We start from the raw sequence: 13,580 nt of genomic DNA on the forward strand, positions 1-13,580 counted from the left end.
AATGTCTGTTTTGTAGCATGTTCTGTTGGCATGAACAGAAGTTTACATTAATGTACTCATCTTCCGTTAATTAACCATAGATCCACTAATTTACTCATCTGTTAAATTGAACTGCTTTCTAATTATGTCTATTGTTCATGAATACGTTTTTGCTGTCTTATTAAACTGTCCACACTGAGCCAAAGTTCGAGGTAAACATGTCAGTGTGGTAATGGCAAAGGGAGCCTTGTAGGGAAGACATTTTGCATACTTGTGGTTGGCAGTGCTACTGTAATTAGAGCGGAAACCCCAGCTGAGAGCATTGAATATAGTATTTTAGAATAATACATAACACACTTACAGTTCATGTGTTCATATTCTAGACACGGTTTGGGATCCTGTATTAAAATACATTGTAGTCAACCACAATAAAATAAAAAACTAGGCATTACTTCGGAACAGGGACACATTGAATAGACATATAGGTAATAGGGAAAATAGATGCATGCATCACTACTTCAACAGTAGATGGCACAGGGTGATCAGGAGGTGTCGGTCTGGAAACAAGCCGTGACTACCAATATCAAGGGAGTGACTCTTAATGTAGTACAATTGTTCTGTAGAAATAGTGTGTCCATCATTAGCGTCTGGTTTGAGCCCAGTGCTTAATTTGAGTTAGTAGATGCACCCTTTTTTGGGGACTGGAATTCATTTTTCATCAGACTTTCATACGGAGCAAAAAAAACAAACACATGAAGGAGAGAAAGAAAGGAAGAAAAAGACACAACAACAGTTTCAAAGGGAAAAAGCAGGAAGGGGGAATTAACCTGCAAGATAAAGGGGCAGTGAGTGTCTGGCAATGAATGCAAGAGGAATGAGGTGAAATCAAGAAGAGCCAGCGTTGGTATTCGGTCCCCCCCCAATATTTGTAGTGCAGGCCGCGTGCTTCTTAGGGAAACTATGGGCCCTGGCACTTGTTGATTCACATACTAATCACTGCTGATAGAGTTGCAAGTAAGATTGGGTGCAAAAAGAAGACAGAGTAGCAGAAGGTCAGAAATATCACAAAGGTTTACTACCCGTATATTCGTGAAGAACAGTGCCCATTTCACATAGGGATGCAAAGTAAAAATTCCAGATAGCAAATCTGAAAAAAACGATTTGAGCTCGGACGTTTACAGGACATGAAAAGACTCTTCTGAGCCATCATTTCACAGAGAGTAAGCAGGCTTTCTGGTTTACAAGCTGAAGCCACTGTTTGCACATTTCACAGCAACACAAGAAACACGGGTAAAATTCTGGCACCGGTCATATTCTGGCTCTTCCACCCTGTCTTTGGCACTCAGTCTCCCCCCTCTTTCCCTCCAGCTTCGCATCTGCCATATTTAATTCTTTCTATCTGTGCCCTGCTCTCGCTGTTCTGTTTTTTATTTCTAGTTTTAGTCATCTTGTGTTCATGATGTAAACCACTTGGCCAGGCTAGGAATGGTCCTGTAGGTTGGGTGGTTTTTGAGGTAAAGGCATGCCTTGCAGTAGTGCGTTGGCCAGCTCATTCTTCCCACCACTTCATATCGATATCTCCAAGTGAAACAACTCTGATATTTCTTGTCATCCTTGTCCAGTGCCAGAAGGTATTCAGCCAGGGCCTTGGCACTGGGGAAATCATCGACGTGGATGAAGGCTTCACTGGGAAGAAAGAGTTCATAGTTCTGACGGGGAGGGCCTAGAACTACGGGCACTGTCCCCGACAACAGAGCATTGTTCCAAAGCTTCTCAGTGATGTAATCCTGATTTTCAGAGTTTTCAAAAGCAAGGTAGAATTTATATTGGGAGAAGACTGACGTTTGCTCGTCTCTACTCAATGACTGATGGCCTGGTCCGAATACATCCACATGAAGGTGTTTCTTTAGCTCCTCATAATATTGAACTCTCCGAATTGTTGGGTCCCAATTACTAGCCGCCCATGCCACTAGCCTGGACTTGACTGGAATGCTAAAGTTCAGAGGTTTGTTGGTCAATAAAGTCCACCCGTATGGGGTGAAGATATCGGAATCACGTCTGTATGTCATACTGACGTTTATCAAGTTCTCCAGCATGTCTATATTGGAAATTTTGCTTGGAGGCTCTAAATTGAACCAGACCCATCGCTGGTTGAGTGGCCTTTGTTGTGTTGGCAAACTAGATGGGCTGTACATGATATCCGAGTGGTGCAAGATAACAGCATCAGCGTTTTTATAAAACCTTCGGTCAGCTGTGTAGAAGCAACCAGTGATATCAAAACGCTCCGCACACAGATTGAGGGGAAACTCCTCTCTGAAAGGTAAGGTCCAGAGCAGGATGATGAAAGGGGGGTGCACAGGTGAGACTTTGGTGTCCAGAATGGGGCACAGTACTTCAGATGAAGCATTCCATAACCACTGAAGGTAGAAGATCAGGGAAGTACTGATGAGAATTTGGAGAAAGATCCAGATGTGTAATCTCTGGCAGAGCAATTTTCTTGTAAAGGTAACCATGTCATAAGCTGCAAAAGATAAACAAGTAGAAAGAGAGTAAGAAACAAACGGCTACAAAAAGTAATTTGCAAGGACATTTCAATGCCCTATAGAATAGAAACAGACTGAAGAAGACTAATTCCTGCATCTCAATTATGAGATCCCATGTGACATCACCATTGTCATCAATAATAATGTTACTGCTGCAGATACTTTTCACATCAATAATTGTTGGTTAGGAAATTCCAATATACTATTCAATAAGTTAGTTCTGGGGGCTTAGTGGACTGATGTGTCCACTGTAGGGGCCTGCCTTTGACCTCTTGGCCACAGGTTTAAATCCTGGTGGTCCCCCCACGTCTTTTATTCTTCTGAGGTCGATGAGTACCGATGGATAACAATAAACATCTGTTATTCAGCACCAAAATACCCTTGGGTGAACTTGCGCTTTTCAAATACATGTTATGTTACTATTTCAACTGCCTCTTTATAACTATAACTTCAAAGCATGTGTACTGTTACACTAAACACCAGTAAAGGTATATGCACAAAGTATACAGTTCCCATTGACACAATTTACTTTAAATAAATTGAGTACATTGTGTACATCTATCTCCACACCCACTATCTCAAGTGGTTAATTTCTGTACATTAGAGCAATTCACATGTAACTTGTACTGATTCAAAAAGTCTCAATACCAATTCGGTCTACACTTAAACCACGGTCAGGACTCTATCCGCTCTATGTGAATGTCAGACTACAGTAGGCATACAGTTTACCAGCTCCTATTTCATTTTTATTTTGTAGAGCACAAACTTGACACAAAGGTATTGGAGGGCTTTACACGAGCACCACTTACGTTTCTCAAGAATACATTCATTTTTCGGTAGTCACAGGAAGATTAGAGATTTGCCAGAATGTTGAGCCAACGCCGAGACTCGAACCTGGTTCCCCACTTCAGGGATTGGCAGGTATGACAATTAGGCCACATCCTATTGGATATAGTATAAAGTAAATGATTTGCTTTTAAACATTGCACTAATTTGCCTGTGTCGCAATACTCTTCTTCCTAAACACACTAAAGGGGAGAGAGGTCCTGGGAGCCTAATCTTTCGTTCTCCCCAGTCAGCAATAAACACCCATTACGAGAAGAATAGGGCTAGTCATACCTGAGATTGCCATATTGGGACAGATATGATAACGGGAATTTGCAAGGCCCTCACTCACCCGCCATTTTGCTTTTTCTAGATGCCGCACAGCTTCAAGTAGATTAGGGAAGATTGGAGTGGGGTACAATGGGGTAGAGTTGAGTAAAGTAGATTGGGATAGTGGAGTGGGGTACATTAGGGGTAGAATGGGGTGGAGTAGGGTAGAATGGGGTAGTTTGGGGTAGAGTGGGGTGAGGTAGATTCGGGTAAATTAGAGTGGGTTAGATAGGGGTGGAGTGGGGTGGAGTGGGGGAGAATGGGGTCGTTTGGGGTAGAGTGGGGTGAGGTAGATTGGGGTAAATTAGAGTGGGCTAGTGTTGTATCCTACCCATGCCACCCCCCTTGCACCCATGCGCACAGTACCTTCCTTTCCCCTGCGCGTGAACCTTCCCAGCTCCTCCGCTTCCCATTGGTCCCCCCACATTCCATTCCTGACTCCAGCTGATTGCGTTGACACCAACTGTCATTTCTGATGTTTCGTTCACCCACGCATCATCACCGTGTGGGGCTGTTTAATAAATCCTACTTCTCACTACTCCAGTCTGCAGACTACTTCATAACAGTGGCGACGAGGTTAGCGGAAGACTACAGCCTCACACCGTGGTACAGATGATGGACTTCCACCTTGCTACTTTCGATAATCCTTCAATTCATTGAGGCAAATCTTCTTACCTGCCTTTCCTTCGTGGCGAACGAAGACGCGAGCAACACAGCTGAAGTGGCCGCGCATCTGCTTCGGAGATTTGAGCATCTCACAACGACCGGCTGCTGCGCCACACGGAGGTAGGACCGCTACAGTTCTTGGGGGACTCTCCTTCGTGTGTGCCTTCTTCATGCGCTCGACGCTCCTCCATAGTTGAGCTGTTGCGCTTCGATTCCTGTCAGGGGTACTGTCTCTCATGGCGCTTTCGTAACGGATATTCCAGTCAGCTGTGTTCGCGCCTATAATTCTTTGCTTCTGCGCATGCCTGGTGACGCGTGACGTCACTGGAACGCAGCGCTGGGCACCATTTTGGAAAAAAAAACTCTCGTTTTCTTCATGTTAGTGTTCGAGCCCAGCCTAAGTTCTGAATTCGTGTGACTTTATTACACCTAAACAAAGGAAAACCACCAACTACAAGGCAAGCATATGGCTATGAAATTGAGTGAATAAGTGTCACACACTCTAGCGGCACATCGTTTAACCTGAGTTGTTGGTTTAAGGTCACTCATCACAAGGATTGTGTACTAATAATTCTCGCAGTGTGAATCTTGAGCCTTTAATTAATCAACCGTCATGTGTGCCCTCAGTTCCTTGAACCTTTCTCAACCTCAGGCATTTCTTCCTCTTAAAGGTGCACCTTGCATGCCTTGGAAAGAGTGGAAGGAGTATTTTGTCAATTACATTGAGACAGTTGAGGATGATGACTTCACTGCTGAAAAGAAGAAAAAGGTGCTTCTGTACTGTTTGGGTCCTGGTGGTCTTAAGACCTACAATAACATTGAGAAGAAAGTGAGAACAGGTGATAATGTCTATCAACATGCCCTAGATGATCTAGACGATCACTTCTCGCCCATTGTATGTGTTGCTGTTGATCGATACAAGTTCTCAAGAAGAAAGCAGGGAAAAGATGAGAGTGTAGAGGATTATGTGGCTGCTCTGAATAACTTGGCCCTGACCTGCAGATTCGGGGCGCTACAGGAGGAGTTTGTGCGTGACCAAATAATAATGCATGCAAGCAACCCCAACATCCAAGATAAACTCTGGGTCAATGGCGAGGCTTCCTTGAAGGAGGTTGTTGCTCTTGTCAAGAAAGCTGAACTCACGGGCAGATGTGCCAAAGCAGTAATTGATGAACCAGCGGAAATAAAAGCCATCAGATCCTCCAAATACAAACTGAAAGGTAACAGAAATGAAATGAGTCATGATCATCACAAGAGAAGTGAATCTACCAGATCGAAACATAACAGCGATAGACGCACAAACACAAGAGACAATGACTTTTCTGATCTCAAATGCTATCGCTGTGGGTCTCCAACTCATCTTGCCGATTCTAAAAAGTGCCCAGCTCTACATCAAAAATGCTCGTCTTGCGGCATGACTGGTCACATCGCTAAGGTTTGCAACAAGAAAATGTACAGACAAAGCAGACAGGTGCGACAAATACAGGAAGAGAGTGATTCCACCGAAGAGGACTCGGAGTACTCTGACTCAGACAATGTCAGTTATGTTTTCTCAATTGAATACGACGTGTTAGAAGTCATGCCCACTAAGAAAAAAAGACCCATGTGTGATGTTAGCTTGGGAGGAGTGACAGTCAATCTGATGGCAGACTCTGGGTCACCCTTCACGATCATCAATGAAAACATTTGGAAGCAATTCACGGATAAATTAGGTTATAATCTAGAAAAACCCAGAGTTATTGCTAGAAGCTACACTGGGAACAACATCGAATTCCTAGGAACACGTGACTTGGAGTTTGAATTCAAAAATCGGAAAGCATTTTGCCGACTGTATGTTGCAAAAAAAGGTCCTTCTGTCCTTGGATGGAGTGATCAAGCTGATCTAGGCATCATGCTCGATCCCAATAGTGATGATCCTGTCTTGTCCATAAATGATTCATGTAAGCTATCCATACAAAAAGACTTCCCCGAAGTGTTCTCAGGTAAAGTGGGTTTGCTTAACAGTTTCGAACACAAAATTGAACTTAAAGACTCAGCTGTTCCTTGCATTCACAAGGTAAGACATCTACCAGTTTCAGTGAGAAATGATGTACAAGCGGAACTGAACAAGCTTGTCAAGGATGGCATTATAGAAGCAGTGGAATCAGCGGAGTGGGTTTCCCCCTTGGTTGTTGTCAAACGCCCCAACGGGAAAATCAGACTCTGCATCGATCTCAGGGACCTCAATAAAAACATTATTGTTGATCAATATCCCCTACCACGTATTTGTGAAATGTTTAGTGCCACCAATGACATGTGTGTATTTTCCATAATTGACTTAAAATCTGCATATCACCAGATTCCCCTGCATGCAGACAGTAAAAAATTCACTACCTTTATCTCACCCTTTGGTTGCTATCGGTTTACCAGGGTACCATTTGGTTTAGCCTCTGCCGCAGCACTTTTCCAAAGGGTCATGACATCTATTCTGGAAGGTGTTGAAGGTATCAGGTTTTTCCAGGATGATATCCTGGTCATGGGCAGCAACCAATCGGAACACGACACACGCCTCAGACAAGTGTTTTCCAAACTTAAAATGCATGGTTTAACAGTGGAATTGGACAAATGTAAAATTTCACAGGACAAAGTGGTCTACCTTGGGCACACTATCAGCCGTGAAGGGATCAAACCCAAACAGGGTTTGGTGGATGCCATCCTCAATGCCCCATGTCCCTCAAGCAAAGAGGATGTAAGAGCCTTTCTCGGTTTGACGGAGTATTACTCCAAATTCATAAGAAACTTCTCTGAAAAAACCTATAGCATAAGACAACTATTGAAAAACAAAACCAAATTTATTTGGTCATCGGACTGTCAGAACACTTTTGTTACCATCAAAAAAGAAATCAGCGAGGCGCCTTTCCTCAAAGGTTTTGACCCCAAAGCAGATATTTACCTCACCACAGATGCAAGCAACAAAGGTATTGGAGCAGTGCTAGCACAGAAGGACACCTCTAACCAAGAGTGGGTAGTAGCCTTTGCCTCCAGGTCACTCACCCCTGCGGAGGAAAAGTACTCTGTCATAGAACGCGAAATGCTAGCTTGCTCGTGGGCGCTCAACTACTTCAGAGCCTATGTGTGGGGTTACAAGATCCATCTCCGCACTGACCACAAACCGTTGTTAAAGATTCTGACAGCCTCTGGTCTACAAAACGCTTCACCAAGACTCAGCAAGATGTCGATCAAGCTGCTGGATTACAACTACTCGGCAGAATATTGGCCAGGTGTGAAAAACAAAATCGCAGATTTTCTCAGCAGATTACCTCTGCCTCACATGGAAAGCATAGTCGCTCAAGATGATGAGGAGAAGGTTGCCCTACTTTTCAACACGGACCTGGATGGAATTTCAGCTGAAGAATGGAGTCAACACATGTCGCGCGACTCCACTCTGCAAATGGTATGCCAATTCATCAACACTGCATGGCCAGATAAGCGCAACCTACCAGACAATGTCAAGGTGTTTTGGGAAACTAGGAATGAACTCAGCTTGGAAAATGGCGTGTTGTACAGAATGGGTAAAGCCATAGCCCCTGCCACGCTCAGAGACAAAATCCTAAGTTTGTGTCACGTTGGCCACTTAGGCATCACCAAAACCAAGCAACGTGTCAGAGCAAGTTATTGGTGGCCCGGGATTGACAAGCAAATCGAAGTCCAGGTCAGGAACTGTTTGGAATGCTCTGACTCGGACAAAACTCTCAAAACGTCAAAAGTCAGTCTCTCTCCGATTCGACCCCCGCAAATGGCATGGGAGAAATTAGGTTTGGACATCGTGGGGCCTGTAGAGGGACATGATGGAGCACTCAAGTACATCTTGGTGGCAATAGATCACTTCTCCAAGTGGCCAGAAATTAAAATCGTAGAGGAAATTGACAGTTCTAAATGCATAGACTTCTTGGACAAGCTCTTTCTCAGTGAAGGATTACCAAAATCCGTCCTCACCGATAATGGCCGGCAATTCTGTTCTGAAGCATTCAAGTCATTCCTTGCTAGGAACTGCATCACCCACTACACCACATCAATTTATCACCCTGAAGGAAACGGCCTCACTGAACGATTTAACCGGGTCTTGAAGGGACACATTCAACTATCCAGAAATGCAAACTTAAACTGGGAAGAGGAAATATACAAACTCATCTGGGCATTCAGGATTGCTCCTTGTGCTAGCACACGCACTGCACCATTCATTCTCATGAGAAGCAGGCAGCCCATGAGCGTTGATCTAGGATGGATGTCCGAATCCAAACAAATTGAATGGTCGCCTGAAAACATAAGAAAGAACATCATCAAAGCACAGAAGTACTACAAAGAATGGTACGATTCTAAACACAGTGCAAAAGTTCATTCATTCAAGGTTGGCGATCTGGTGAAAGTTCGTTTGGAAAAAAAAGTAAAGAAAGGAGAAAGCAGATTCACCGCCCCACTTCACATCGATGAACTGTTCAACAATGCGGCAAGACTCAGTGATGGGAAGGTCTGGCACATGAGCAGACTAGCGAACTATCATCCCAGTGACAAGGCCCAGGGTCACCAGCAGCATGTTACTGTTAGCAATGATTTGTGGGTAGATGTTGATAGATCTAGCACTGATGAGAATAATAGGCCCAAAAACAACAGCACATGTGACCTCCAACCCGACTCTGACTCTGATGATGGCCAATCGACAGATCGGTCTGCAGGTGTCCATCCCAGCGCTTCGACTTGCAATCGGAGTTGTCAGGATGACCCTCATTCGGATTCTGAAGTGGTATCTGATGGTCACGGTTCCAGTGGTAGGTTCGGCAGATCTGTTCCTGACTCCCATTCGGACACCGAATGTGCACCACACTCACCAACGACCTATGGGAGGTTTGGTAGGACCATCCGCAAACCTAAACGTTTGGATGATTATGAGTGTGACTAACTACCCTACTGTTTATGCCCCATATCTAATTGCCACCGCTTCCTGTGGCGCTGTTGCCAAAACTTCATAGAGAGGAAGATGTGTTGTATCCTACCCATGCCACCCCCCTTGCACCCATGCGCACAGTACCTTCCTTTCCCCTGCGCGTGAACCTTCCCAGCTCCTCCGCTTCCCATTGGTCCCCCCACATTCCATTCCTGACTCCAGCTGATTGCGTTGACACCAACTGTCATTTCTGATGTTTCGTTCACCCACGCATCATCACCGTGTGGGGCTGTTTAATAAATCCTACTTCTCACTACTCCAGTCTGCAGACTACTTCTTAACAGCTAGATTGGAGTAGAGTGGAATGGAGTATATTGGAGTAGATTTGGGGTAGAGTAGATTTGAGCAATGTATTTTGGGGCAGATTGGAGTGGTGTAAAATGGGGTATAGCGGTGTAGATTGGGGTAGAGTTGGATAAACTGGAGTGGAGTATTTTGGAGTGGGGTAAATATGGGTAGATTGGAGTGTAGTAGAGTGTGGTGGATTAGAGTGTGGTAGTTAGGAAAAGATTGGATTGTGATAGATTAGGGTAGACTGGAGTGAGGTAGAGTGGAGTGCAAGAAGTGAGGGGTAAAGTGGGTGTGGTTAATTGAGGTAGACTGGAATAGAGTGTAGTGGGATAGGGTGGGTAGATTGGAGTAGGATATATTGGCATAGAAAGGAGTGGGATAGAGTGGAGTTGGGTAGATTGGGGTTGACTGGAGTGTAGTAGAGTGGAGTGGATGTGACAGAGGTAGATTGGCTTAAAGCGGAGTGGGGTAGATTGCAGTGGAGTGGGGTGGGTAGAGTGGGAAAGACTGGAGTGAGGTAGATTTGGGTTAGAGTAGAGTGGATTAGATTGAGGTAGAGTAGTGCGGGGTAGATTGGGATAGAATGTAGTGGGGTAGAGAGGGATAGATTGGGGTAGAATGGAGTGAAACTGATTAGAGTGGCGTAGATTGGGATCCATTAGACTGGGGTAGATCTGGGTAGAATAGAGTGGGGTAGATTGTGGTAGAGTGGAGTGGGGTAGATTGGGGTAGACTGGAGTGGGGTGGAGTGGGGTAGAGTGGGGTATATTGGGTTGGGGTAGAATGGGGTAGATTAGAGGGGTTGGGGTAGATTGGGGTAGAGTGGAGTGGGGTAGATTGGGGAAGAGTGGGAAGATTGGAGTGGTATAGATTGGGGTAGTATTAAGTGGAATTAAATGAGGTAGACTGGAGTTGGTAGATTAGGGTAGATTGGAGTGTGGTAGATTGATGTAGACTGTGGATTGGTTGATTGGAGTGGAGTGGGGTGAGGTAGACTGGACTGGGGTAGATTGGAGTGTGGTAGATTAGGATAGACTGGGGTAGATTGGGGTGGATTAGAGGGGAGCAGATTGTGGTAGAGTACAGTTGGGTAGCTTGGGGTGGGGTAGAGTGTAGTACAAAGAGGTAGATTAGGGTAGAGTGGAATGGGGTAGAGTAGGGTAGGTTGGGGTGGGGTCGATTGCAGTGGTGTGGGGTAGACTAGAGTGGGGTTGATTGAGGTGGATTGAAGTGGAGCCAAATGCGGTAGGTTGGATTGGGGTAGATTGGAGAGTGGTAGATTTGGATAGACAGGAGTGGGGTAGATTGGGGTAGAATAGGAGGGGTAGATTGGAGTAAAATGGGGTGGGGTCAATTGGAGTGCAGTAAATTGGGGTAGATTGGAGAGGGGTAAATTGGGGTAGAGTTGAGTGGGGTAGAGTGGGGGAAAAGTGAATGGGTGTAGAGGAGTGAGGCAGAGCAGGGAAGATTGGAACGGGGCACATTGGGGGTAGAGTTTAGTAAAATAGATTGGGTTAGAGTGGGGCAGATTAGGGTTAGAGTTGGACGAGGTAGATTGGGATACATTAGGGTGGGCTAGATTGTAGAAGAGTTGAGTGGGGGAGACTGCATCGGTGTAGAGTGGGGTAAATTGGAGTGAGGTAGAGTGGGTTAGATTGGAGTGGTGTAGAATGTGGTAAAGTGGTGTAGATTGGGGTAGGGTGAAGTAAATAGAGTGGGGTAGATAAGAGTGGGGTGAATGGGTAGATTGGTGTGTAGTAGAGTTGGGTCGAGTAAAGTGAGGTTGATTGGAGTGTGACAGATTAGGGCAGACTGCAGTGGGGCAGATTGAGTAGAGTGGAGTGGGGGGAGTGAGGAGTAAAGTGGGGTGGGGTCAATTGAAGGTAGAGTGGGCAGACTGGACTGAGGTAGATCGGCATAGAGTGGAGAGGGTTATATTGGGGTAGAGTGGAGTGGGTTAAGTGGGGTAGAGTGGGTAGATTGGGGCATATTTGGGTGAGATATATTGGGGTAGAGTAGAATGGGGTAGAGTGTAATGGGGTAGAATGTAGTGGGTTGATTGGAGTGGGGTAGATTGTGGTGGATTGGGGGTACATTAGAGTAGGGTAGATTTAGATAGAGTTGAGTGGGGTCAATTGGGGTACAGTGGAGGGGGTATATTGAGGTAGAATGGAGTGGGGGTGCAGTGGAGTAAAGTGGAGTATATTGTGGTAGAGTAGAGTGGGGTAGACTGGAGTGGGGTGGAGTATGGTAGAGTGAGATTGGGGTAGAGTGGAGTTTGGTAGATTGGGTAGAGTGGAGTTGGGTCAATTGAGGCAGACTGGGGTGGAGTGGAGTGGGGTAGAATGGGTAGTTTGGAGTGAGGTAGATTGGCATAGAATGGAGTGGGGTAGATTGGTATAGAGTTGAGCGGGTGAAGTGGCATGGAGTGGGTAGATGGGGCAGATTTGGTTGGGGTATATTGGGGTTAGAGAGGAGTGGGTTAATTGGAGTGGGGTAGATTGTGGTGGATTGAGGTACATTAGAGTAGTGTAGATTTAGTTAGAGTTGAGTGGGATTGATTGGGTTACAGTGGAGTGGGGTTGATTGGGGTAGAGGAGTGGGGTAGACTGGAGTGGTGTGGAGTGGAGCAGAGTGGGATAGATTGGGCTAGAGTGGAATGGGGTAGGTAGATTGGGATAGAGTGTAGTAGAGTAGATTGGGATATACTGGATTGGGGTAAAGTGGGATAGATTGAGTTAGAGGGGGCAGCTTGAATTGGGGTAGATTGGAGTTGAATGGAGTAGATTGGAATGGAGTTGATTGAAGTAGACTGGACTGGGGCAGATTGGAGTGAAGTGGGGTAAATTGGACTGGATTAAATTGGGGTAGAGTGGAGTGGGGTAGACTTGGGTGGGGTCGATTGGGGTAGATCATAATGGGTAGAGTGGGGTAGATTGAGGTAGAATGGGGTGGGGTTGATTGGAGTTAAATAGATTGTGGTGGATTGGGGTACACTTGAGTGGGTAGACTTGAGTAGAGCTGAGTGGGGTAAATTGGGGTAGAGTAGGGTGGGGTGGATTGGGGTATACTGGAGCAGGGTGGAGTTTGGTAAAGTGGCGTACATTGGGGTAGAGTAGAGTGAGGTAGATTGGGTTAGACTGGAGTGTATGGAATGGAGGGGTTAAATGAAGCAGATTGTGGTACATTGAGCTATAGTGGGGCGGGAAAGATTGGGGTAGAGTGGAGTGGGGTTGTTTGGAGTGGCATTGAGTGGGGTAGATTGGGGAGGAGTAAATTGGAGTTGCGTAGATTGGAGTTGAATGGAGTGGGGTAGGTTGTACTGGGGTAGATTGTGGCACATTGGAGTATTGGAGTGGGGTAGATTGAGGTAGAGTAGCGTTTGGTAGATTGGCCAGAGTATAGTGGGGTAGTTTGGGGAGGAGTAGGGCAGAGTTTGACCTAGAAGGCTAGATTGGGTTGACTGGATTGGGGTAGAGTGAGGTAGAGTGGAGTGGGGTAAATTGGGGTAGATTGGAGTGGGGTAGATTGGGGTAGACTGGATTGAGGTAAACAGGACCAGGGTAGATTGAGTAGGTTGGAGTGGTGTGTCATAGATTAGGATAGACAGGAGAGGGTTTGATTAGGGTAGAATGGGGTGGGGTCAATTGAAGTGGAGTAGATTGGGGTAGAGTGGGGTGGAGTAGGGTAGAGTGATGTAGATTGGGGTCAGGCAGATTGGTTGTTGCTTGACCATGGCTCATACCCCAGTCAACCAACACCCCAATTTCTTACAGTATGCCGATAAAATAAATATTAATTACAGCAACAAACCCTAGTTAGCATAGGACCTGTAATGCACTGAAGAATACATTTCGTCCTTAGGAGTGCAGTCCTTTTGAGATTGTAAATTCACACTGGTGATTCCTAACACTCCCTAATGCCGAAGCCCTTTAAGAAAAGGTTTGGTTCTAAACAAGGATCTT

At 45.5% G+C, this 13,580-nt stretch overlaps 1 protein-coding gene across 1 annotated transcript in view; it reads right to left on the reverse strand.

The window, feature by feature from the left end:
- Positions 1 to 1,034: 1,034 nt before the first annotated feature.
- The window catches only part of LOC144822993 (3-galactosyl-N-acetylglucosaminide 4-alpha-L-fucosyltransferase FUT3-like), a 128,412-nt gene continuing 115,866 nt past the window's right edge, over positions 1,035 to 13,580 (reverse strand). Inside the window, exon 2 of the mRNA XM_078681087.1 lies at positions 1,035 to 2,500. Within this exon, the coding sequence (XP_078537213.1) occupies positions 1,434 to 2,500 (1,067 nt within the window). The 3' untranslated portion in view covers positions 1,035 to 1,433. The remainder of the gene's footprint in view (positions 2,501 to 13,580) is intronic.

Source organism: Lissotriton helveticus, chromosome 3_1 (assembly GCF_964261635.1).
Source record: "Lissotriton helveticus chromosome 3_1, aLisHel1.1, whole genome shotgun sequence".
Lineage (NCBI taxonomy): Eukaryota > Metazoa > Chordata > Amphibia > Caudata > Salamandridae > Lissotriton > Lissotriton helveticus.